This window comes from Sander lucioperca, chromosome 22, assembly GCF_008315115.2.
Source record: "Sander lucioperca isolate FBNREF2018 chromosome 22, SLUC_FBN_1.2, whole genome shotgun sequence".
In the NCBI taxonomy this organism is placed as follows: domain Eukaryota; kingdom Metazoa; phylum Chordata; class Actinopteri; order Perciformes; family Percidae; genus Sander; species Sander lucioperca.
In genome coordinates, this window is record NC_050194.1 from 14086499 (window position 1) to 14113287 (window position 26789).

The following is a 26789-nucleotide window of genomic DNA, read 5'->3' on the forward strand; positions in this document are numbered from 1 at the left end:
TTTCAACAATTTCCTCTCCCTAATAACTAACCTTTTAGTTCATCAGAACACAGTATGTTTTCTTACTGCTTGACAATTTTGGCTTTATTCCATCCATCCTGCCTGTTTTGAAATCTACCAGCGGGTATTGCTTTTTTGTGGCCAGCAGAGTGTGCCGTTACAACAACAAATGGAAAACATATTCTGGTGAGAAATACAGTTGTCCTGCAGGGACATTATGCTACTTTGAGTGGACAAGGGAACTGATTTAAAACAATGTTTTTACACAAGTCAAATAAAAAAATATAGCCAATTTAAAATATATGTTGTATATTCTCTACAAAACACTGAAATCCGTGTTCACTAGATTCTTCAGTTGGTGGCGATAACGCTCTGGTTGGTGGCAAACCGCCATTTAGATAAAATAGAAGAAGAAGAAGATCGCCTTCTCGCGATATTCCGCTTAAAAATAACGCGGGATAGTGAGGGGACTGAATCCGTTGTAATCACAACCGTGGTTGAAAGAGAGACAACATGAGACAGTCAACAGAGGGTAACAAATGTTCAACTAGATACACCTTGTAATAAATGACATTGTCCTCAGCGCAGCTCTGTTTGTTGGACTCGCCCGATATATATAAAAGCAGCAGCTTAACACGGTTAACGCTTTTGTTTAGCTACCGTTGGCAAACGTTTGTTAGCTAACAGCAGCTAACCAGCTAACTGTAGCTCGTTTTCTAAATGGATCCCACGGAGGACTTGTCTGCTCGGGTCCTGCTGAAACATATTCTCAGCACCGAGACACCCAGGACTCCCATCACCCGCAGGTACTTAAACAGCATTTTGACCTTTTATTATTATTACGTTTTTTTTCTGGGAAAGAACTAACGAAGTAAAACTATTGGTGTTTCAAGCTTTAAATAACTAAAGCTAGCTAAGGTAACGTTAAAGTTAATGTTACCCTTAACGTTATGTATCCTAGATCTGGCATGGTAAGCTTTAATTTGGTTGCTTGTGCTGAACGTATGCTAAGCTTGAATTAAACTAAGAGTAAAACTATTTCCACACTAACGTCTTAAGTTTACACCTGACACAGGGGTCGGGCAATTTGCCACATCAATTCTTCATTTTCCAATAGTTAGAAATGAGTCTCAATAACTTTGTATCCAGTATTTTACTAATTATGAGCTGTCTTGTCTTAAGTGCCTGCAAAACACAGAGTAGCAGCGCGACCAGAAGCAGCAACAGACTGAGCAGGAAAGATGCTGGTGCCCAAACCCCACAGGACATCCTAAGACGCAGCCTGAGACATAAAATACGAGAAGTGAGTCCGGCGAGCAAAGTGAATGCTGATGATTAACATGCTTATGATTCTCTTAAAGTTGACCTACTGTAGCTACCTTCTTTCTAGAGTATAACCAGGCAATCCCTGCCCTCTACTAAAAGGAGGACTGCCTCAGTCGTGCTCAAAAAGTTGCCTTCCTCAACCTCAATGCTGTTTGATGATGGAGACACACCGCGGCACATACTCAAGAACATCCTGCTGACAGGTATGTGCATGGGCCTGTCTTTATTCACACATAACGTTGCAGCTGTTTGTTGTCCTTTAACCCATGTCATTTGTCATATGATCCAGAGCCTGTGAAGTCCCCTGTGGTTCATGAAAAAGCTGCGTCAGAAGAGTCACAGCCATCTTCAGCCGCCTCCAGCATCACAAGGAAGCGTCCTAGGTGAGTTGTGTGTGTAACAGAAATTCTGTGTTTCTGACATTTGGGATGTCTATCAAACAGTATGATAAGTTGCACTGATGTTAGTTGTGAGGAATCAAATTGTTATGTCATTGCTGGGCCATAACAACAACACTCCCCCCCCCCCTTACTTGCAGTTTCTTCAGCAATATAGACCGTGTGTATGCAACTGGCTAAATTATGTTGTGTTATGTTTAACAGGTTAATATTTGGTTGACTTTCAGTTCAGAGCTTTCAGGGTTGGACTTGCCTGATTTAACTATTGGCAACATAGAGAGTACTGCAAAGGCACTGAGCAGGAAGAGACCACGTCGGAGCCTTAATGTAACAGCTTTTGAAAAGCGTCTTAAAGATGGAGAAGGTAAGTGTAAAGTATTGATAGGCTTAAATGTTTGAATCGGATTTTGTAAGATTCTAATGATGTTTTTATTGTGAATTGATACATTTGGGCAGAACACACACACACACACACACACACACACACACACACACACACACACACAGGACTGTAGATACAACTGTTAAGTATTTATTCTCTTTACTTATATTTATTTATTTTTGTTTATCTTTAGTCTTTTTGTACTTTTTTGCACTATCCCTTGCTGCTGTAACATTGTGAATTTCCCTGTTGTGGGATTAAGGATTTTGAATCTTTAATTTACGTTAGATTTGGAGTGTTCTCATTATACTCCTGCTACAAGACTGGGAGGATGGTGATGGATGTTGTAGAAACCTATGAGCTGTATCAGTGAACATTATGTTTTATTGACTCGCTGATGAATGCTTGTGCTAACAGATGTTGAGGAAAATGAAGAATCAATAGGTGACCATTCATCACTTTCTTTGTCAAGGTAAAAAACTACAATGTTCTGTTTTATTTTACATGGAAAAATCTCGCTGTTTACAGTGTTAATGAGTGAAAATATTACTATGTGGTCTGTCCAATCTGTTTTGCAGTTCCACTTCTCTGAGTTTAAAAACCCCCTTTGTGGATGTTCGGACTGAGAAAAAGGGCTTGCAGAGAAGAGTTTCTAACCGTCGAAAAATCTCAGAAGAAGAATTTGGCGCTGCTGTAAATAAAAGGCAGATGGAAGGTAATTATAATGATTAAAATACTCTTCCTAACCTACCAAAAAAAGTCATTTTTGTTCCATGTGTGATCATATCTATAACAAGTCAATGAGAGAACTGATTATTAAGTGATTTATTAGTTAACTTTTTATTAACCATTTAAACTGTAAAATGTCAAAAAGAATGATAAATGCCCACTAGTAGTACCCAGATGATAGTTTTTTTTTTTCTAACATTTCTCACTGAGACTCATCAGCAGCCATACAATTGTGTTTTTAATTAATTGTTTTTTTCAATTTCTTTTTGCACTTGATTCATTTTAATTGGTTAATTGACTGATGGCTTTAACATCAGGGCTTTTTAATCTAAAAATTCTCTCCGATGTATTCTGACCCATTATAAAGTATATTTAAATTTACATTTTAAATTCCATCCCAGCTACACGAGCAAGCAGGTGGAAGGAAGCAGATATAGCTGTTACTTTTTGGAAGGGAGGAGCAAATAGTGTAGCATGTATGAAAATAATGGAGTTATCTGCAACTGCTGCCCTTACTGTCATCATGCTGATGGTTTTTCTTTTGTGGTTTTCTCTCTCCCTTCCTGTCACCTAGGAGTGAGCAGCTTTGTGCAATTGGAACGGGGTCTTAGTGAGACCGCCTTATCTGAGGGCTTCACTTTGGGCCAAAGCAAACTCGGTGAACTTGATATCACGGCCGATATCCTCCACTGTGACACGGCTCTCTACGCCCGGCCTGATGCCATGACCTCCAGCTTTTCCTTTGTTGCAACTCAGGACAAACCAACAGTGATGGCGTCTCAGCTTCAGAGACAGATGGAGCAGGAGGAGCAGATGGAGGCAGAGCAGAGCAAGCTGGGGAAAGAGAAGTCAACATATGCATTTCCAACTGAAGAGGGGGCTGAACCTCAGAATGAAAAATGTTTTTCTCAGTCTGAGGAAGATGTGGATGCAGCTGAATTTCAAAAGGAGAAAGAGAAGAGTACAGCTGATGGTCATCTTGAAGATGCTGCCATGTCTGAGGAAGAGGAATGTATAGCTGAATCCCAGACAAGTGTAAGCAATGATACAGCCGAGCCTGAGGAAGAGGAAAACAGAGTGGAAGGCGCAGCTGATTCTCACACTGAAGAGGATGCTGCAACCAGATCTCAGTCCGAGGAAGAGGAGCCTGCAACAGACTCTCAAACTGAAGAAGAAGGTGCAGGTGACTCTCACACTGAAGAGGGACAATGTGGAGTTGATTACCAACCTGAAGAGGATGTTACAGCCAGGTCTCAGTCTGAGGAAGAGGACATCACACCAGACTCTCAAACCGAAGAAGAAGAAGGTGGTGCAGGGGACTCCCAAATTGAAAAAGAAGTTGCTGGTGATCTGCAGTGTGAGGAGGATGTTGCAGCCAGGTCGCATTCTGAGGAAGAGGAGGATGTTGCAGCCGGCTCTCAGTCTGAGGAAGAGGAGGATGTTGCAGCCGAGTCTCAGTCTGAGGAAGAAGAGGATGTTGCAGCCGGGTCTCAGTCTGAGGAAGAGGAGGATGTTGCAGCCGGGTCTCAGACTGATGAAGAGGAGGGTGCACCAGACTGTCAAACTGAAGAAGAAGGTGCTGTTGAGCTGCAGTCTGAGGAGGATGTTGCAGCCAGGTCTCATTCTGAGGAAGAGGGGGATGTTGCAGAATACCAAAGTGATCAAGAGGATCCTGCAGCCAATTCTCAATCTGAAGAAGAGGGTGATTTGGCTGATTCTCAACCTGAAGACGAGCATGATGAGAAGCCATGGGAAGAAGATGGTGAGCAGGCATCAGAACAGCCGGAACAGGACTTGGAACACATCAGTCAAAGGGCTAGGCGCTCTGAGGGTAGACTCATTATGCCTGTCAAAGAACCAAGTGAAGATTTGGCAGACGCCACAGAGGCAGGTAAGGACATCAAAACATACAAATCTCTTCTATCTATTCTATTGGCTATACTACATTGTCCTTGTAGTGTGAAACAAAGACATAAACTAAGCCATTCTTGCAATACTGATGTTCATCTTAATATTGTTGAGGTTTAGAATATCATGCCTGGTTGATAATAAATATGTTGGACTGAATGATAGTTACAAGTTAGAACCATTGCTGTATTTCCCAGCTCTAAATAAACTGACCTGTATGTCAAGGTATTCTGAAGTTCTAAGTGTGGTTGTTTGCATGTAGGATGGTCTGATGGCAAGCCCAAAGCACACAGCAGCCTGGAAATGGAAAGCTGTGAGAGCTTTGGGATCCCTGAGTTGGCCGAGTCCTCAACCAAAGGACCGAAAGATGCTTGTTATACAGAAGCCGAGCCTGATGCTGATAAAGAGAACTCCTTTAATCTTCTGGAGAGGACACATGATACTGAAAAAAGTAGGCACCGGAGTGACCATTCACCTGAAGAAGCTGCTCAACAGGAGGAAGAGTGGGAGGATGAAGAAGAAGATGAAGAAGAGAGTGATGGTGTGTGTGTGTGTGTGTGTGTGTGTGTGTGTGTGTGTGTGTGTGTGTGTGTGTGTTAAAAAAAAAAAAATGAGAATAAGAGAAAAACATGTTTTTGTTTTCTAAAATCTTCAGAGATCTCCAGCAAGACTCCAGCATTTGTCAGACAGAAAAGGAACTTTTTTCAGCCCGATCCTCAGGCCTCACCTTCTGTCTTTAAGAATATTCAAGCCAGGTTAGTTGCACTTTCTGAAACATCTAGTCCATTTTTTATTTAATTTTTTCACATTTATAACACTACATATGTAATGGAGCCAGACTAATAAAACATTGTCCACCTGGAATGTCAGACATATAGTTGAAAAAAAAAATGTCATTAACTTATGTTATTGACAAGTTCTTCTAATGTCTTTTATGCCAGCAGTAGTACAGGTGAAGCTTTTTCTGCACCTAAACCAAAGCAGGTGAGGCAGAGGAGGAAAGGGCCGGCTAAAAAAGAAGCAAGACTTCCTAAGAGCTACCTAATGAGCGTGTTCAAGCACTTTGCCAAAACGAATGTCTCTGCAGACGTGTACCCTGTACTACAAGACATGTAAGTAACTATGACTGTAGAGCACGTGTGTCAAACTCAAGGCCTGCAGGCCAAATCCGCCCCCTTGCAGATTTAGATCCGGCCCCTATATCAGTGTGGGTTCACAATACATTTTGGCCCACCTAGTTGTGCGCCAAACCAAAAACACAGGAAAGTGGTTTTTTTAAACTGCAATTACCTGACATTCAAAGCAGACTATGGCAGATTTGCCGACTCTGAGACTCAGAAATTCCCCCAGAAGCAGAGAGAGAGTTTTCATATTCAGGCTGAGAAACAGGTTGTTAAAAAAAAAAAAAGTATCATTATTTTGCTTGATATGCTAAATTCTATGATGGCTAAGGAACTCTTTTGATGACTTTTGTAGGGCTTCATGTCAACAGAAATGTCGGGAAAAGCAACAAATTTACAAAAAGGTGACAAAAAAGTCTGAACAAAAATGAGGGGAAAAAAGCTACCAAAATGTAAAAAAAACAAAAAAAAAAAACCAAAAGTGACATGCAGTAACAAAAGCACGTCAATAAACTCTCCATGTCTGGCCCTTGGTGTGATTTCTCTTTTTCCAGTGTGGCCCCTAGTGAAAATGAGTTTGACACCCCTGCTGTAGAGGGTTTTGAGTGTTGAGACTGATTAAGCAACAAGTGGGTTCCCTTGGCTAAGGTTTTTTTTTTCTTTTCTTTCACTGTAATATGATGATGACGTCATGGATTTCTACCTGTGCTGGGTACACTTGCTGCATTGTAATTCACTGTCTTTAACAGAATGGATAAATACTTTGACCGGCTGGCAGTCGACTTGGAGACATATGCTGTTCATGCAAAGAGAAAAACCATTGAGGTTGAAGATGCTGAACTGCTGTTGAAAAGGTAGGTGTGTTGTGTGCTTCAGTGAGTGTGCAGACAGTTTTAAGGCAGCATATATGATGATTTGTGATTAATCAAAATGTTTTTAATGTGACAAGACATTATTAAAGATAAAAAATAAAACAAAGACTGACATAAACATAAATGCTTGTTAACTGGATGACTGCAGCATTTAAAAAAAAGTCATAACATTCATTCATATATTATTTCCAACACTTGTCATTTACGGTGCTGCTCATGAGTATTGGAACCCCTGCTACAGTTGACTAAAGAGGAATAAAAATCTTTTGGAAATTGATCTTAATGCCTTAATTGAAAAAAGTAGGAAAAATCCAACCTTTGAGAACACCAATTTTCTTTGTGAATGAATAATGTATCGTAAATAAATAAATGTTCTTCCTTAAAATACGGGGCATAAGTATAGACACCCCTATGTTAAATTCCCATAGAGGCAGGCAGATTTTTATTTTTAAAGGCCAGTTATTTCATGGATCCAGGATACTATGCATCCTGATAAAGTCCCCTTGGCCTTTGAAATTAAAATATCCCCACATCATCACATACCCTTCACCATACCTAGAGATTGGCATGGTTTTATTTCAGTTAGCCTAATATCTGGTTTGATTTGCATTGAGAGGTGATCTTATGGAAAGTACCCCATGCCAATCTCTAGGCATGGTTAAGGGTATGTGATGATGTGGGGCTATTTTAATTCCAAAGGCCAAGGGAACTTTATCAGGATGTATAGTATCCTGGATCTATGAAATAACTGGCCTTTAAAAATAATAAAATCTATCCCTATTAACATAGGGGTGTCTATACTTATGCCCCCTGTATTTTAAGGAAGAACATTTATTTATTTACGATACATAATTCATTCACAAAGAAAATTGGTGTCCTCAAAGGTTGGATTTTTCCTACTTTTTTCAATTAAGGCATTAAGATCAATTTCCAAAAGATGATTTTTTTTTTTTATTCCTCTTTTTAGTCAACTTTAGCATGGGTTCCAATACCCATGAGCAGCACTGTAATCCTCAAACCTGCATTAAATGATGTTTTGGCCACTTGGGGGCAGTTCAAGAAGCTATGAACACAACATTGACATATTTAATCACCTTATGGAGTTGTTATGGCAAACATGTACACAGGCATTCGATCCGCTGTTAATACATAATTTTTTATTAGAGCAGCTAAAACTAAATAAAATGCATGTTAAAAACTTCAGTGCTTAACTCCAAGTCTTCCAGAGTCGCGGCCAAAGCTGATTCGATTATTACAATTACATTTGCTGCCACTAGGTTGCGTCTAGATTTCTAGGCTAAGAAATCTTAACAGTATACCTTAAAAAAATGTCTGACACTTTACATTAGTTTTCTTACTATTGACTTAGCTGGTGTGTTTTTGCACTCTGCAGACAGGGTCATGTGAATGACAAGGTGCCAGTGGAAGTTCTCATTGAAAAGTATCTTCGTATGGACCAGCGCAAGCTCCTGATCCCCATTGCAACCAGTGGAAATGTTGTTATCCCTAAAACGCGCAGATAATTGTTTTATATACAGCTACATTTTATTTTGTCTGGTTTCATCTTTGGACTGTTAGACGTTTTACTTACACTGCATTTGATTTGGATAAGTGTTGTCTCCATTTAATGTTGTTAATCAGAATATAAAGGTTTCTGTATGTGTGTAAATATTTGTTGACAAGAATTATTATTATTTTTTTTGTGTGTTGAATGTTTTTTGGGGGCTTTTTCCCCTTTATTTTATTATATAGAGAGATGGGGGATGACACGCAGCAAAGGGCCATAGGTCGGACTAGAACCTGGGCCGCTGCAAAGGCCTCAGCCTACATGGGGCGCACGCTCTTACTGGGTGAGCTAGAGGTCGCCCCAAAAATTTGGTTTTGTATGTGATGTCTGTATAGCTTTTTCCTATCTGTATTACTCTACTGTGTGCGGCCAAGTGTGGTTATATAACTGTACGTAATGCAACCATTGGCTGTTTGACAACAGTGCTTTATAAAATTAAATTGAAATTAAAAGATGAAATTAAAAGATGTTGAATAAAGTTCTCTGTGTCATATTTCATTGCTAAATTGACACTAAACTATAGTATTCCCCCTTCTGAGTGGCTTTGTTGACCCATTTGAAGAAATAAGTTGAAGCATAAGTTTAAAGTTTTGATCTGTATTAAAACTAATGATAATGCAGATGGATGCCATTTGAGTGTTTTCCCTTGATATACTGTATCGGACCATGCTGTACTTGACAATTGTGGAAGCATTCAAATTGTGCATTTACAGAATGGTCAGAAAGACTTTGGGCAAAAAGCTGCCATATTTATGTCTTTTTTTTAAGGAATATATTGGAGGAGAAAATACCATTTTCACAGAGGGATTTGTGCTGGCAGGTCATACTGTCCAGTGCTTCGCCTGTGTCCACTAGATGGGGCAAATTCATTACAACTAACCCTTATCACTATCGGTAGCTGAATTAATGGAAAACCTCACCTGCTTGACGTGAATGAGCCAATGGATGTAGAGATTAATTCTATCAATGTCTTAAATTAGAACTTTACCGGTTATTACATAATCTTGGTGTGCTGTGTTATTAAGCACAAGGCAATAGCTCATCCAGTCTGCTGATTTAATTAAGATACATTTAATGGTGGTAAAATTGAACACTGGTCCCAGCATCCATGTGAATGAACTATTAGACATAAAGATATTAGTTATTTCTTTTCACCCAATATAAACAGGCAAGGAAGAAAGAGAACGTATATGTATGTGTGTGTGTGTGTGTGTGAGTATATATATATATATACATATATATATATATATATATATATATATATATATATATATATATATATATATATATATATATATATATATATATATATATATATATATATATATATATGCGCGCGCACACACACACACACACACACACAACTAAGTTAGGGATATCTGGCTTTCGGGTGAAATTTATGGAAAATGTAAAACGTTCAAGCTACAGTGGTATTATATCATGAAAGTAGGGCATTTAAGTAGAAGCATGCAATGGTGATTTCCTCATCTCAAAAAATGTATTGAAACAAAAGCCAACAAAAAATGTCAATGTCTCAATAACTTGTCATGTGCCCTTGAGCATCAATTACAGCTTGACAACAACGTCTTATGCTGTCCACAAGTCAAGTTATTGTCTGCTGAGGCATGGCATCCCACTCTTCTTGAAGGGCGGTCCTCAGGTCATTGAGGTTCTGGGGTACAGAGTTACGAGCCTCAACACTGCGACTCAGCTGATCCCATAGGTTTTCTATGGGATTCAGGTCTGGAGAAAGTGCAGGCCACTCCATTTGAGGTACCCCAGTCTCCAGCAGCCGTTCCCTAATGATGCGACCTCGATGAGCTGGAACATTGTAGTCCATGAAGATGAAATTAGGCCGGTGTTGTTCATGCAGGGGCACAATGACTGAATTAATGATGTTATTCTGTCTTCCGTCTGAGAACATCCTGTTTGAAGCCTTGCAATGGCAAGGTACTGTTGATCAGTTGTTAGGTGTCATCTTGGTCTCATAATGTCAAAATGTGAACAGCATGTAGAGGACTGTTTAAATACCAATTCTAATTGAACCAGGAAATTAATTGGTCGATTCATGGACCAAACACCTGTTGTGAATTTTGCCATTGAACTCCTTGTTAGAGAACAGCAAGTTGTGCAGAAAGTACTGAAACATTGAACTGTTGGACATGCGCAAAGTTTAGAGAAGGTGACATTAAGTTCACCTATAAAGGTTATAGTGGATTTTAGGTTCATCCTGAAATTTCACCCGAATATCAAGCTGAATATCCCTGACTTTTTGTGAGTAGTGTATGTGTGTATGTATGTATGTATATATATTAGGGCTGTCAGCATTAAGGGCCGAGCATAACGCGTTAATTTTGGAGAATGGGATGCCATCCCACAGCAGTGTGTGACCAGGCTGGTGACCAGCATGAGGAGGAGGAGCCAGGCTGTTGTGGCTGTGTATGGTTCTTCCACACGCTACTGAGGCTCCTGTTTGTGAAATGAATAAATTGTTCAATTGCCAATATGTCTTGTTTCTTCAAACTTCAATCATCCAATCCACCAAACACCAAACGAGTCAATGGCAGAATAAACTGTTTGGCATTGGCAGAGAAGATTTGGCAAATTTTTCATGGGCGCAACCCACATACTCAGCGCTGCTGCTCATCCCACAAATGCATGTTCCTTACAAATTGGGCACCATTTGAAAGGGAACTAAACAGGCTTTCTATAAAAAATATCTAATTGCGATTATTTTGAACGATTATCCTCAACCATAGACTGTATATAACAGTCTATGTCCTCAACACATGATATCCTATTTTATTAATGGGCTGTAAAATGGCTCCGAGACAACAGGGGGCGCTCTGTGCGAGTCTGTCTGCCAGTTCTACAGACAGCTAGCCTGCTAGCAAACAACAACAGAAGATCCCGGACAACTAGCTAGCGTCATAATTTAACCCAACACAAAGGTAAGACCGTCTATAAATTAAACAGAAAGCAGTAATATGTGGACTTTAGACTTAAAAGCACACGACGAAGACTGTTAGGTTGTATTTTCAGTTGCCGTTTTTTGCGGCAATATCCCGACCTTTTTGTTTGGCTTAGGTTAGCTACTAGCTAGCTAACTAGCTCGATCAGTTAGCTGGCGTGCTAACGTCAGATTGGATTATTTGGCTACAGTATTTTAAAAGGTATCACAACTTGTCAGCACTGTATGGTGGTTTATTTTTCTCTATGATCGCACTGATGTTTACACGTAGTTTAGGTAAAAAGCAAGTTTAAAGTAAGATACCATTCTCGATTATCTGTATTGTTGGCAGGTTAAGTACCTGCTACTGTCACCGCCTACATTTATATCTGCATAGTGTTACAGAGTTTCAGTCCCCAATATCTTCTGCTACAATTAAACGCTCAGTAGGTTGATAATTAGAAACACGTTGAATGTGGCTACGTTTAAATGTGATATAACATAATATATATATATATCACACAAATATATATTTGTGGTTAATAGATGTCAAGAACAAGTGTTTTTTGTCATCGGCCTTCATCATACTTCTTTATAAGAGCCATTTAATTTACTGTAACGTTAGTTTATAATTTATTATAGTATGTTTAGCCTTGATCATGTTGTTGGGCTGTTTTCTCAAGCTGCCCAGAAACTGCTTAACGTTAGTTGAACAGCTATCATTTATAACTGATTGTGTAGAAACTAAGTGATGAGTAAGTTGTGACCCTTAAGGAGTGAACAGTTATATCTTCTCAATAATGGCACATCAGTACATGCACAGCACACAGTGGTACGATTGGGTCAGGTTCACTGGAAACAGACAAAACACCACAGCAGTGATACCACTTATAATATAATTTCTTCTCACTGAAAGTTCATTCCTGTATCTCTCATGCTGGCGGTGATCACAGTAACATGAACATTGGCATCTGTATGAAGATTTTTGTCAAGACTGTTTTGGATTAGCGTTGATTCAAACATGTTTTGGCCACAGTTTGTAGTGTTGTAAGTAATAACATATTGTAATGATTTGTGTACTTTTGAATACAAATGTAACCTATGAGACAAGGCTTGGCTTTCTTGCAGCACCTGCATGCTCTACTTGTCTTTTTGCTACATTTTTGCCGAATATTAAGTCAAAGTGCTGCCACACAGCAGACTTAAAGTGGTACTCAGTTTTGAGAGTCTATCTCTTTGCCGTCCAGATATACTGAGCATACATAACTCAGTTTAGCTGAGCTCACCTTTAGTGTGATGGCCCAAAGTAAAACCTACTGCATTTGCGCATTTTGTCTACAGTGTACAAGAAATGCAATTTGGAAAATGCTGAGCTACATCTCTAATAATTTTTTTACTTGACAATACATGTAATCATATTTTTGTATCATGAAAGTGAGTCATAAACTTTTGTTTCATCCCGAGTTAACCAAGTATTTTAAAATGTTCCTTTTCTGGAACCTGAGGTCGGATTTGTCTACCCCAAGTAATTATGAAACTTAAAAAAGAAATAGAAATCAAATGCTTAGCCCATATTTTCCAGTAGTTATTTTATTAGCTCTCACAGTGACATAAACAGCATCCAGAGGAATCTGGTAATTGCAAGCATAAACAATCCAGTGGTTGTCTGCTGTAGGGTATGACTGGTATAACCATGTTGATGCACAATTTGATTTTATTAACATGTGATATGTTGAATGTGATGGAGCTTTTAGTGATGTGGACATTGATACGATCCAGTTGCATCTTTCTTAAAAAATAAATAAGGCCAGAAGCAAGACTTTCTTTCATCATGATGTCCTACACAACAACAGTGTCTGTCACACTTTCTGTTGATTGTTTTTATTTGAAACATCATACAACTCTAGTCTGCAGTAAACTTGCCCGTTACTTTTAGACATCAAATTGTTGTGTTGTGTGTGCCTTTTCGAACTGCTGACTACTTATTCAACAATACATGTCAAGTGTAGGACAACCAGATTACTTTCTAAAATTACAAAAAATAAACCTATTCGAGGAAATCACATTTTTGTGAGTTTATTAATCATGATGGCAGTTCTCTTAGGATAGTTTCCTGTTGCAGCTTCCAAGAAAGGTAATACCACTCATTCATGATAACCCTCAAATTAACCAAATAGCTTACCAAAAATAGCAATAATGTAGTCTAGTTCCACTGCTCCTCGGCTGTTTCTAAAACTCCGTTTTTAAAGATGTGAAGACTAGTGTTTTGTGGCCTGCAGAAGTGTCAGCCCTTAGAGGTCGACACGTCAACTGTAACTGTTGGTAATGGTGTGAACCAGGTGACTGGAGACATTAGATATGCATTGAGGTCCCCCCTCCCTTTAACCTTCCGTACCTGGCGAAGTGAGCAGGGTAGGGTTTTAGTAAGGAAGTACAGGGAGGAGGTGAAGCCTGGGTGCTAATGCTTTTTTGCCCGCTTAAATCCCCTTCAATGTAATTGTGGGTCTGCACAAAGTCAGGGATGAGAGAAAGGCAAGCTGATCGCTGTAGCAAAATCAATAGTTCATACCTCTCTGAGATTGAGTTTTTAGGAAAGGAGGAGCACCCTGACCAAGGGCAGAATATGAAATCACTCCCACAGAGGCCCAACACGCGCTGTGCAATCGATCCTCAGTCTCTGTACCAATTATAGTTTTAAGGTTTGTCTGTGGCTTACTGCAGTCCTCAAAGACCAAAGCTTTGGAAATAGACATTGTGTTCACTGACACTTTGACAAGGGTTGCAATTTTTTCATCCCCCTTGGAAATTGCTGTCTGAAATGCCTCCATACCTCCAGTCTTTAATTTAGAGCAAAGATTGATTTCTTCTTTTTTTTTTGGTAGGGCAAGTGAAATGTCAGGAAAAAGTATTGTGGTCATAACTGCCACCTCATATATCATATCTCTACAGATATACATTCATACATATTTTAATTCAATGGGTGTTTGTTTTTTGGACTTGCATAACAAATTCTGTGTTATTCTGGCCACTTTAATTGATTAACACTGCTGTGAACTTCATACTGATTTGTCTTCACAGGATTAATGTGCAATAGTCAAGAAGCTAACCTCACTAAGATTTCGATGATCAAACCGTTAGATAGATTAGATTGTTTTTCTTTCCTTTACCATCTCCTAGATTTTGAATTAAGTTTTTGTTAAAATAGTTTGCTGTTTGATTGATTGTATGCCATAACATTTAAACCTTTGCTTAGACTATTTGAACACAGATAATCAATGAATATTAGTGATAAGCGAATAGTTTGTCTGGTGAAAGTTCAAATGACAGCTTCTCATGCAGCCTTTGACCTGTGCTGGTGATAGTTTGTGTTTTTAGAAACTGAAGTGTCTTTGAACGATCTTCCAGAGTTTGGTCGATTGCAAGTCATCTGAAGAGAGAGAAAAACTGTAGCCTAATCTTTAACATTTAATTCCTGGTTGATTTGGTTACCTTGCTGAGGAGCTGGTGGTGGGTATAGCCTTTTGCTGCAGAAAATTAGCATTTTATTTTTTTAGATACTCAATTTTTGATGAACTAGTACAGTGCCCATTCAAAATGTGCCTTCCTGGAACCATTGTACCCCAAAATTACTTACAGAAAGACCCCAAAGCACTTCATATGCAACCACACTGCATAGCCTACTACTGACTTACTGTGTACTTCTTATTCAGAGACAGAGAACATGGCAGTTTTTTTTTCTCAACAATTTTTCCTGAACTTTTATTGTTTGGTCGTTAAGTTTAATTCAAAGTTTATTTATATCCATATCCAACGCTGTCCAAACTGCTCCAAATTCCAAACCCCTTGTTCATAGGGTACCCAGGAAACCAAGTGTGAAGTAGACAGAGATTCCCCGATTTATAGTTAGATGATTGGAGCCAGTGCTAACTGCAGTGACAAATGCATTGCTTTTACTGTGGCTTCTTCACAATAAAAGCCACCTCATGTTTGCCAGTTAATGCTTTTAACGTGAAGAAGCACCAGTAAGAAACATTCAGTTTGCATTGGCAGTAACTTAATGCGCAAGTTGTGAACTGTAAGCAGTGAGGCTGTAATCAATGTGATAAAATTGCACTGTATTACAGGCATGCATAGTTTTCTTTAGAATCCGGCATGCTTCGGTAGGCAATCTGAATACAGCGTGGGAGTAGAGACAGAGCGCAACACGTTATACTCTGAAAACCACGGCTCCACAATATGGAACTAAGGGCTGAAATGCTGACAAAGTGCCTGGAGCTAGCTTAAACCCATCACATTTAAGCATGTCAAAGGATTATTTTAGCAACCTATGTTTACCAGCGAGGACAAGTTAGCTGTTAGTAAGCTAATGTTAGCTATGTATTAGCAAGCTAAGGCACTTGCAAACATAATGCTGCATAACTTTCTGATATATCCACTATTCCACTATGACACAAGTTGCATACTGTGAACAAAATACTTTAGCTATACTTGGTAACAAAATGTGCGCTGCACACGTAACATTGGGCATAACGTTAGGTTAGTGTCAGGATCCCACAGTCTTCCCATTCTTCCTGCTGATTCCTCACGTCTGTAACCACTTTTGTCTTCATAAATCTCAGTTTTTTGGTTCGGCAGCTTATTAAAACTTAGTTATGGGTTCTTTACCCTGTTGGTAGTGCACCCCCCACACAGCAGCTTTTAGGCATTTTTATGTTTGCTAGCAGACGGGATTGACAAGGAGGCACCTTCACACAATACAAGTCAATCGAGAGCGGAGACTTGTTTTCCTCTACGGTAGTCGTGGGACTTAAATTCTCTCTGTCTCTATGGAGGTCTCTGCCAATACCCAATAAAATAAAAACTACAAAATAGAGAGATAATGATTGTAAATAGTTACTTGGAATGGCTATTGCAGAAAAAATGAATATGGAATCATCTATGGCTGATATGTGTTTAGCTATTTCTCTATTAATGGGACTACCTGTTCTAACATCTGTGTTTACACATCTCAATCCACGAGGAGGAAACTGTTGTGTGCTAGGACTGTTTCAATGCAGCATGCGTCTAAAGCAGTCTGCCTGTCCAAGAATCTGTACTTGATTTCTCTCTCATACCTCTGTTTGATTTTCTTTTGTCTCCATCTAACCACTTTTTATTGCAATTTATCTCTTCGAATGGTTCCACAGATGGGGGCCCATCTTTTATTCGCCACCTGTTTTTCTATTTGGCTTCTCTATCACTTTACTTTTCATTTTTTCCCCTGTACCACCTTCGTATTAGTCCATCTCATTAGTGTCCACTGTTAAAGAATGAAAAAGATTGGTTGGTTCGCCATTCATTGGATTTTTTTAAAGAAGCTGTGGTAACACAACAAATTTCTCCTAGTCTATTGAGGTCACATTGGACTAATTATCTGGACTTGAATCAAGATATGCATACTCAAAGTGGTAATGTTGTGAATATACATATTCTAGTTAGAGTAAAAACCCCTTTCGCTTCAAGAACAGGCTTTCTTTCTCCTCGACTGTGACTTAGTATTATCGCTCAGTTCCAGCAGAGTGTCTAGCAGGGTATTCATGCTATGAACATCCTGTCCCATCCAAAAAGGTGTTCTATTTGCTAGAGATCTGGGTACTGTGCAGGCAATTGTACTACACTGTTAATGTGTAGAAGATATCATTGAAGACCGTAGAAGTGTTTCAATTTCATACTACATACATACAAATACTATACAGCATAGAGGAAAATGTGGAGAGCACAATGTTTTCCTAAAGATGTAATTGCTTATATTTTGTTTTCTGACATGTTCCTCAAGCCTTCCCACCGTCGTCCAGTTTAAATTATTTTAGATTTATTTTCCTCTTTTTCTTTGATTTTCTTTGAGAATTGAATTGTGGGACAAAAGTTACAGATATCTGTGTGTATCCTCAATTATGTCACTTGACCTGTAAGTGTGGTACATGTCTATTAGGCTGTAATTTGAGATTTCAGATACTCAGACAGATCATAGTCATTTTCTGTCATCACAAACGCACAACGGTACTTTATTTGCATCTATAAAATGCGTCACATTGCATTGTGGGATTAATTTCACAATCGGCATTCTGACCATCAAATGAAATGTGATTTAAAGGATTTGTGGAATTTGTCTATTTGCTGTTGTATTAAAAAAAATTCACAACATTACAGCACTAAATCAGTCTGTTGTAAAGTGTGTCATGCATTCAGTTTTCAGTCTGATGTTACAATTCGCACAGCCTTTAAGCAGCATCTTTGTCAAGGCATCACCTTCATTCAGTGTACTGTGTAACCATCAGGAGCAGAAAGCTCAGTTCCCAGCCGTCACAATTTTTGTAACGCTGCATTTTGACCCAAATTGAATTTATGGATGAAGACATTAAATGCTCTGGGTGTGAGAGGAAGGTAGAGACAGATGAAAGGTTAGAGGAATGGTGAAATAGAAAAAAATATATTGAACAGTGGAAACCGTGGGATTGGCCACAGATGAACAGTATCAGGGCCAAGAAAGAAACTGATTGGTATTATAAAAAGTGAAAAAACATTGTGAAAAACAGTAGGCTTACATTGTTCAGCCACTGACTTTGCAGCAAGATGGAAAAGGCTTATGAATCTGGCATTGTGCCAAAAGGTGTAGAAAAGCTGGCAATACGGTACCTGTACACCTTTTTTATCCCATAATTAAGCATTGACACTGACTTACTGTATATGTTTTCTAGAGGTGTAACGATACATCGATCGACATATCGATTCAATCCTCAACGATCCAATATTATAGATACAAAGTGAAAATATCTATACATCGTCATCTTTAAGATGCGCCTTTATTTTGATATTCCCACGTTATATTCTTTTTATTAAAAAAAAAACGAACAGGATAAATAGTTCATATATTGGACTATTTTCAATTGTGGAATAATACACTGCCATGCACTTGCAATTATTTACGGCAGCAGGACAGTGTATGTGGAAATGACTCCCCCATATCAGCTATATCAGTCTATGGCTGCACAGGCAATACATTATTTGTTTCTGTCTAAACCTACATACAGTATATATGCATGCTGTTGAAGATTGTGCGTGTATTTGAAGGACAGACGTGTGCATCACAGCCTTCCTGCCACTGTGTGACTTGAAGGTAATTTGGGAACCTTGGATTTGGCCAGTGGCTCCAACTCCCACCACAGTCCTGTGAGGCAGCTTGTTTATTTACTGTTCATTTTTTAGACTTAATTGCAATTGCAGCGACTATTGATCTTAGAACAGGCATAGGCCATCCATCTCCTGCTGTCTCCCAATGGGTCAGGGACAATTCATCTAGCCACAACACCACAAACCTCAATAGCAGGCAGTGTGGCTGCATGGATTAAATGATATTGAATCTTAACTGGATTAATGAAAGATACAGTGCCTGTGTGTTGCATCACAATGAGCTCTTTTGAAAATGGTTTCCTGTGATTGCCTCGAAGAATGTGTTTCAAGCTAACAGGATTTTAAAGTACTAGTACATGCATATAGGGCCACGAACGGCTCAGGCCCAGCTGACATCTAGGACATGGTCAAACCCTACACCCCAGACCACCCACTCCGCTCTGCATCAGCCAACCTGCTTGCTGCCCCCTTACGGCGAGGGACAACTAATAACTCAACGAAATCCCTACTGTTTGCTGTCCTGGCTCCTAAATGGTGGAATGCGGTCCCCATTGACATCAGGAACACCAAAAGCCTACACATCTTCTGCCGCAGGCTAAAAACACATCTCTTCCGACTGTACCTTGGATGATTAAAAAAAAATAACTTAAAGTTGTACTTTAATATGGGTCTTTGTAGTTTGGCTTATTTAAAGCTAATGTACTTGCACTTCTTGCTGTCCAGAGTTTGTACCTTCAAGGTTGAAAGCACTTAATTGGAAGTCACTTTGGATAAAAGTGTCTGCTAAATGCAATGTATTGTAAAGAACATGGGATTTAAATTATAGTCTTATCAACTAATCACATTCACATTGTGTTTCTAGGGGGCAACCTGCTTCCATCTGGCATGTACTGATGCAGATGGATGTCAGAGGTGAATATTGACGTGTGGAAGTGACTTCTCCTCACCCTCTTGCCCCACCTTCTGTCACGCTGGCAATGTCAAGAGTCCCGAGTCCCCCTCCCCCTGCGGAAATGTCCAGCGGGCCCGTGGCCGAGAGCTGGTGTTACACACAGGTAAAATGACCACAACGCTGTCTTTAATCTCAAATAAATTAAGAAGTCTGAGCTGTACTGAATAGCCTTTTCTTTGCCAGATCAAAGTGGTGAAGTTCTCTTACATGTGGACCATCAACAACTTCAGCTTCTGTCGTGAGGAGATGGGCGAGGTCATCAAGAGCTCCACCTTCTCTTCTGGGGCCAATGACAAGCTGAAATGGTGGGCGGGCAAGAGAGCTGCTCTGTTTCAAACATCCTGTGTTCATAGTCTTACCGCAGTAAACAGGAAGTGGACTGTTGAGAAACATCTAGAAAGTCCCACCCTGTCTGATTAGTGTTTCAAATTCCAACACAAATGTTATTGCTAGCATTCTGTCCTATGAAGTTAATCTTCATTAATTTTGATTCCTTTATCAAGCAAACAACTCAAAAAAATACCTTACAAAATAACATTTCACATCGGAACCTTTCGTTCATATAATTAAAAATGACAAGTAGTCCAATGCCACAGATACAGAGATACATTTACTGTAAACTAATACAAAAAATGGGGATTGACTCCCTTTTGGAGCCAGCCTCAGGTGGCCATGTGAGGTACTGCAGTTTTTGTCACTTCCTCATTGGCTTCTTTTTCTCAGCACTGGAGGTTGCCGCTTGGCTAATACATTATTACCTCCATCCCTTTTACTAGAGATCTTAACTGTTGCACCCTCCACCACCATCAGGTGTTTGCGAGTGAATCCTAAGGGCCTGGATGAGGAGAGCAAAGACTATCTGTCTCTCTACCTGCTGCTGGTCAGCTGTCCGAAGGCCGAGGTGCGCGCCAAGTTCAAATTCTCCATCCTCAACGCCAAGGGAGAGGAGACCAAAGCCATGGGTGAGTCAAATGTGTAGCATGAAATTTTAACATCACCAGAGGCCATGAAAGAGTTGTATTCTACACGTAACGTCCCTCTGTGGAGCTAATGGTTTTTGGCTTGCACTTAAAAAAGTGCTTTGACTTACCTACTGTGTCTTCTGTGTGTCCCGTCTGTCTGCAGAAAGCCAGAGAGCATATCGCTTTGTCCAGGGCAAAGACTGGGGCTTTAAAAAGTTCATCCGGAGAGACTTCCTCCTAGATGAGGCCAACGGCCTTTTACCCGACGACAAGCTCACACTCTTCTGTGAGGTACGCTGCCCAGTCCTCTTCTTGGTTTATACCTTTTCTCGTTACAATTCAATTGGAGCATTTCATTTCATTTCTCTTCCTCAGGTGAGTGTGGTACAGGACTCGGTCAACATATCTGGGCAGAACACCATGAACATGGTGAAGGTGCCTGACTGCCGGCTAGCAGATGAGCTGGGGGGCCTGTGGGAGAACTCACGCTTCACAGACTGTTCCCTTTGTGTGGCTGGACAGGAGTTTCAGGCCCACAAAGCCATCCTGGCAGGTACAGACATGAGTCAGACACACCCCATGTATTTTCTTTGTTCCATTTTCTTTTGTTTTTTCAGTTTTAAAAATAAAAGTGTAGTATGTGTTTAGTAGTTAACTCTTTGGCTGTTGCTTGATCCCACAATTACTCACATTTTTGCCTTTGTCCTAATATCTATATATTTGTCCATATCACTGCTTTCAGCACGTTCCCCTGTATTCAGCGCCATGTTTGAGCACGAGATGGAAGAGAGCAAAAAGGTGAGGCTATGGTCCCAAAGCTTTTTTTTAGTCCTAGAAATACATTTTGTTTTGTTCCTCAGTGGCTCAACTGCTCAGATTTTCACTGCTGTGTTCAGGGGTTAAAGTGAGTAAAGGATTGTGTGCTGTCGAACGGCTGCAGCACAGAGCTGTTTGGTAAAACTGAATGATAGCACACCTGAAATGAAATTGTCCTGCCGTACTTGGGGGTCAGGATTCATCCTTCACTGACAAAGCTGCAGAAGCAGAGAATTGCTTTTTTTTCCATTTGTGCACATGTGAGTGGAAGAAATGAAATTGAAGGAGAAGCTTTCTTTAAAACCAAGGACATTTTAGATTTTAGGCTACAAATGTTCAAGTTCTTTTTATTGTCATGTATACAATAAAATTCTTATATCTCAGACTCCCTCCAGCTGTGCTTATGTGCGTGTGTGTATTCAGAATAACAATGAATCCTCTTTTTTTGTTTTTGTTAAAATCTAACTAAATTGAGACTTGGCAGAGGTTTTCATTTGCTGCAAGGTTACTTCAAGTGCACATGATCTCTACCGATTGTGACCACAAGATTACATATGTCTTTAAACCAGAAGCAATTATCCAGTAGTTACATTTTTATTTTCATCACATCGTTTTCAACTTTCTGCCAGTCTTTCACCTTCTGTAGGATTTAGTCTTGCAAAATTACATATTCTCCAGTTTTGAGTCCAGGCTCCAAAGATAAAAATGATATTACATGTTGTCCTATTTAACATGCATGAATAGACTTGAACAACTGTGGAGATTTCCAGCCCCATTGATTTCCTCTTAAGAGTATTCACCATCCCTCATTTCTAAGTGTCAGCATTACAAATAACTTGTTTTTATGGCATGATGCAAAAACCTGAATAGATGATTGTCAAGTATCATACATAACATACTGTAGTTGAATATTATTATATTCCTTGTCTCTTTCTGTCAGAACCGTGTGGAGATCAACGATGTGGAGCCGGAGGTTTTCAAGGAGATGATGTGCTTCATTTACACAGACAAGGCTCCCAACCTGGACAAGATGGCCGATGACTTGCTGGCAGCAGCTGACAAGGTAATAATATATACAACTGCTGTGCAGCTATATTTTGACATATTGAGACAATGTTACATGATAGATATAATCTGTTGTTTTTGGGCTGTTTGGCTCAGGGTATTTTAATTCTTCTGATTTTGTGTGTCAGTGTGGTTAATTCATATACATATACGTTGCTACAGACGTTAATAGCCGTCTGGGCTGTTGTCGTGAAAAAATTCTATTCGACATGAAGGAATTTGTGCGCTGTCCATTGTCATAGTTTGGTATTTTCAGAGTCCTCCGAGTCCTTCACTCTTAGCATGCTTTCTGTGAGGAGGCTGTGGTTGTCTGGAGGTTAAGATAAGATGAGGACCTTGATGATGTTTTCTGACTCCCATGGTAAAGAGTTTGGACCAGGGGTTACACAACCTTGTTTTGTCTCTTCCCTGGTGGCTCTATATGATGTGATGTGGGACATACTGTATATTGCTGAGCAATGTAATGTTACTTTAAGATTTTGGCTTGATGTCTATGTTTTCTGTACCAAGAGCTTCTCTGGCCAGATTTGTGTTGTAATAAACCCACGTATTTAAGGAAGGACAGCTGAGGCTCATCGAGAGAAGTCGAGTTTTCTACTTCAGCTGTATCTAATGTGATAAGAGTTGCATATTATTTTGTTGGCAGCATACACTGCCAGCTTTCAGATATCCCCACAGGTATAGTTAATAAGATGGACTAAGTGTACAGTATCCACTAAACCAAGTAGCCCAGTAAGCCATCAGGATTTCAAGAAACGGTTTGATGATTTCACACTGATCTGATCTCACTACTCTGACACCAAGTTGGAGGCTGACTTTGAACACAGTATCATACTAGATGGACATTTTGAATGCTGAAATGTTATTTGCAAATACCACATGAATACTGATGAGGACAGAATGTGTACTGACATTGTGTCCTTTCTCTTTCAGTATGCTCTGGAGAGACTGAAGGTAATGTGCGAGGATGCGCTGTGCACCAGTCTGTCTGTGGAAAATGCAGCTGAGATCCTCATCCTGGCTGACCTGCACAGCGCCGACCAGCTCAAAACACAGGCCGTCGACTTCATCAACTAGTAAGTTCACACTTTGTCACTTAGATAGATAGATAGGTAGGTCGATCGGTTGGTCGATCGATCGAAAAAGAGGATTTTCTTTCTTTCTTTATCTCGGCATCGTTACTGATGGTACCAGGACTCAGTCTCACCCTCTCGCCTCATCCCTTGGTGTCACAGTTTCAAATGTAATGTCACATGTCCCCTCATAGAGAGGTCCGTCTGATATTATTAAACCCTGCCCAGGCTTTGAAAAGGAACAGAGCAACCTGAGTCCTCACTAGGTCTGCCGTCATGTCATCTTCTGACTCGGATGAATGTGTGATAATAACTCTAAACACTGATGTTCAGCTCACACATATTCCTTCAGATTGTTTCTCTCCCTAAACTGCACACGATTCATCCTTTATATTTATAGAGCTGAAACAATTAGGCGATTTGTTGATCGTCAGAAAAAGAAACGGCAAAAAGGATGATGATTGATTAATTGTCATTTTATAAGCAAAAATGACAAACATTCTCCAGTTTCACTTTTCAGTTGGGAGATTTTTATGCTTTTCTTAAGTTACATTTCTTAGTTTCGAGTCCCCTCCGACGTAGGTTAAGAAGAAAAGTTCTGCTACGACTGTATTGGCCTGAATATTGGACGACCCTGATAATATGCTTTCAGAAGCTCCTGCAGTTTTAACCGGGCTAATGAAACACTTTTAGGGCTGACCATACACTAGCAACGAACAGCCGTATCTGTTTATTTATACAAATCCATTTTCCTTAAATTGATATTTGTTTTTTTTCCCGTTCTCCAGCCATGCTGCAGAGGTGATGGAGACAGCAGGTTGGAAGTCCATGGTGGCATCTCATCCACACCTGGTGGCCGAAGCTTACCGCTCCCTGGCTTCAGCCCAGTGCCCTTTCCTCGGACCCCCACGCAAGCGCCTCAAACAATCCTAACAGCAAAACGTCTACACTCGTGCATACCCACACACATGCATATACATACAAAGACACACAGATTTCCCCCTCACACAGGGACAACCTTCCCCCTTGCTGTTACTACACTACTTACAGCCTCCCCCGAATCTCCTCCTTCTGCCCTATCCAAACCTGCTGTATTTAGTCTCTTCTAAAGATGGAGGGAAGAAAAAGAGGATGAGGAAGAGAGGGGCAGGTGGGCTAATGAAGTGGATGTTTGTTGTTTACAAAAAACACAACACCCCTCCCCTTTGCTCCTTGGCTCTGGGTTAGTGAGGTCTGACATTGTGCTCTTTTCCGTGTGTGAAAGCTAAATCCCTCGACATCGTCGTAAGTTCCTACTTTGGAATCCGTTCGGGAGGAAGGACTGAACACAACAACCCAAAAAGAGCCAGCTGTCTGGAAATGTGGAGGATAAAAGGACAAGTGCAGATGATAAATGAAGTCTTTAACTGGCTATTTCTTCATATGGCTTCTTTTTGCTCTGTTCTTAGTGTTTGGAGTAAAGCAGTCAGAGAAGCCCCCAAACTAATGGACACATGGGCCTGTGAGGGACTAAAGAAGAAGAAGTGGGCCTGTTAGTTATAAACTAGAAGCCCCCGCACCCCTCCCCTCTGAGAAAGACAACCAAGGGCTAGTCAAAAAAGCAGATATGGGACAAACTCATCATTAATTCTCCCAAAGAAAGTTGGGAAACTAAACTTGCACTAAAGTCACAGGTCACCCCTCTACAACCAGCAGTAAGGTAGAAATACTGTAGGCAAGCACACATTGAAGCAAGCTTCATGGACTAAAGATCCAGCTGGACCACCAAGAACAAGTACCCTTTAAGAAGATTAATCAGCAAGTGACAGAACACACATACTCCCATATAGAACTCTGCTTCATCTGCGTCTTTTAAATAGCTGGGGAAAAAGTATAGAGGGATACAAAAAATAGCAACGCACAACTGGATGTCATTCTCGGGGAAATTGTATTTTGTGTGTGTCTTGTAGCCCTTGAGATAAAAAAAAAAGAAATCCAAGGTGTCAATGGACAAACCAACCAGGAGACAACAAATGGAGGGGGGGGGGATGTCGAGAAATGGTTTCAAAATGACGTTAAGATTTAATCAGGCATGTTAATGTTCTTTTATGACAGATTTCTTATTTGTTTGTTTTTTTCCTCAGAACTGTCATTTCTATTTTTTTCATAGGAATTTGTACAGCCACTAGTGTTTTTGAAGCTGTGTAAACAAAGCATTTTCAACCGTGAAATTGAAAAGAAAAAGCGGACAGATGTTTTCTTTGCAGGCGTGAAGACTGAGGTGAAATTAAATTGAAATGAACACGTTTTAATGTTCAGAATAGACAGAATGTGAAAGAATTGCACACCAAGGCAAACCACATGAAATACATTTGAAGTTATCATTTTAACCCGGGGGGAAATGGTAATTGATAGAAGGAACCGTTGTTTCTTTCCTGTAGATATTGCTGGTTATGAGAAGTGACACTTAGTTGTTGCCATTTTTTTGTTCCCAAAAGATTAAACCACAACTATTTTGTATTGAATGCAATGCAAACGTTGTCTGGTATTTTTGTATGAAATGTTTGTATGAATTATTTTCAGCTGTCACATTAAACAGGCGTTTCATCAGGAATTGATAATGGACTCCACAGAAACGGATCTCAAAGTGAAGACATTTCAGGGAGAAAGACGAGTGTTTATATTTAGTGTTAATGATTCAAACTCAGTATTTCAGCCTAATTATTATCATTAACCTAATTATGAACAAATCTGGGAGTTGCAGTTTGTTAGTCAATATTTTTGTAGTCATCTCTTCAATATTAATAATCCCTATACTCTTGCAGATGTATTTCACTTTTTAGAGTTGTTAATACTTAATGTGTCCTCACTCTCCACTTTTACTGGTGGGGATTACTGGTGTGAGGATTGGACTGAATGCAACAGTGGTGGAATGTAACTAATTACATTTACTGGTACTGTACTCAAGTATAAGTAAATCTACTTCTACTTTTCTACATTTCTTTGTTTTTAGGGCTTTTATTGCCTTTATTAGAACAGCTGAAGAAGACGGGAGAGAGAAATATAAGAGGGGGGGGGTGACGTGCAGCAAAGGGCCGTGGGTAAGATTCGAACACGGGCCGCTGCCAAGGACTCAGCCTACACGCTCTACCAGGTGAGCTACAGGTCGCCTCCTCTTCTACAGGGAAATAGTTTTTTATTCCATATTTATTTGACAGCTTTATAGATGAAGATACAAAACATATGATCAGCTAAAAATTGCTATAGATATACTGAATATAAAGTGGTTAAAATTAGCTCTACCACAACCAATACTACTATACATCAGTGAAATGCTACTTAGACATTAATGCATCTGTAATAATAATCCAGTAATATCTAATAGTATAACACTCACAGGGGACAGTATTCTGCATTTAGAGTTAACAGTATTTTTATATTGCTATTGGTGAAAGGATCTGAATACTTCACCACCACTGCCAACATACAGCACCTGAGGGGAAACTGCTTGACATGCAG

General features: G+C 39.8%; 2 protein-coding genes across 4 annotated transcripts; both read left to right on the top strand.

Annotated features, from left to right (window-relative positions):
- Positions 1-423: 423 nt before the first annotated feature.
- On the top strand, positions 424-8412 carry cenpt (centromere protein T). 3 transcript variants are annotated; one of them, XM_035997782.1, is made up of 14 exons: positions 424-806; positions 1183-1303; positions 1391-1529; positions 1616-1709; positions 1952-2088; positions 2524-2578; positions 2673-2821; positions 3410-4214; positions 4359-4726; positions 5006-5269; positions 5390-5498; positions 5685-5855; positions 6614-6718; positions 8130-8412. In XM_035997782.1, exons 1-14 carry the CDS (start codon positions 721-723, stop codon positions 8257-8259), a joined length of 2733 nt encoding a protein of 910 aa, XP_035853675.1. In that variant the 5' UTR covers positions 424-720; the 3' UTR covers positions 8260-8412. The 3 variants fall into 3 exon arrangements, with proteins under 3 accessions (XP_035853675.1, XP_035853676.1, XP_035853677.1); XM_035997783.1 differs by having other exon boundaries at positions 425-806; positions 5688-5855; XM_035997784.1 differs by having other exon boundaries at positions 426-806; positions 2685-2821; positions 5006-5284; positions 5399-5498; positions 8130-8411.
- A 2707-nt stretch (positions 8413-11119) lies between these two features.
- Positions 11120-25800, top strand: spop (speckle type BTB/POZ protein). Its single transcript, XM_031315483.2, has 10 exons — positions 11120-11254; positions 19286-19478; positions 19559-19680; positions 20186-20337; positions 20501-20628; positions 20713-20890; positions 21080-21135; positions 22094-22216; positions 23152-23294; positions 24080-25800. Exons 2-10 carry the CDS (start codon positions 19401-19403, stop codon positions 24222-24224), a joined length of 1125 nt encoding a protein of 374 aa, XP_031171343.1. The 5' UTR covers positions 11120-11254; positions 19286-19400; the 3' UTR covers positions 24225-25800.
- The last annotated feature ends 989 nt before the right edge of the window (positions 25801-26789 follow it).

Coding starts and splice junctions, on each gene's coding strand:
- cenpt (XM_035997782.1), top strand. CDS start 721: ATGGATCCCACGGAGGACTTGTCTGCTCGGGTCCTGCTGAAACATATT. Junction 1,304..1,390: donor TGAGACATAAAATACGAGAA/GTGAGTCCGGCG, acceptor CCTTCTTTCTAG/AGTATAACCAGGCAATCCCT. Junction 4,215..4,358: donor GAGGAGGATGTTGCAGCCAG/GTCGCATTCTGA, acceptor TGTTGCAGCCGG/GTCTCAGACTGATGAAGAGG.
- spop (XM_031315483.2), top strand. CDS start 19,401: ATGTCAAGAGTCCCGAGTCCCCCTCCCCCTGCGGAAATGTCCAGCGGG. Junction 22,217..23,151: donor TGCTGGCAGCAGCTGACAAG/GTAATAATATAT, acceptor TTTCTCTTTCAG/TATGCTCTGGAGAGACTGAA. Junction 23,295..24,079: donor GCCGTCGACTTCATCAACTA/GTAAGTTCACAC, acceptor CCCGTTCTCCAG/CCATGCTGCAGAGGTGATGG.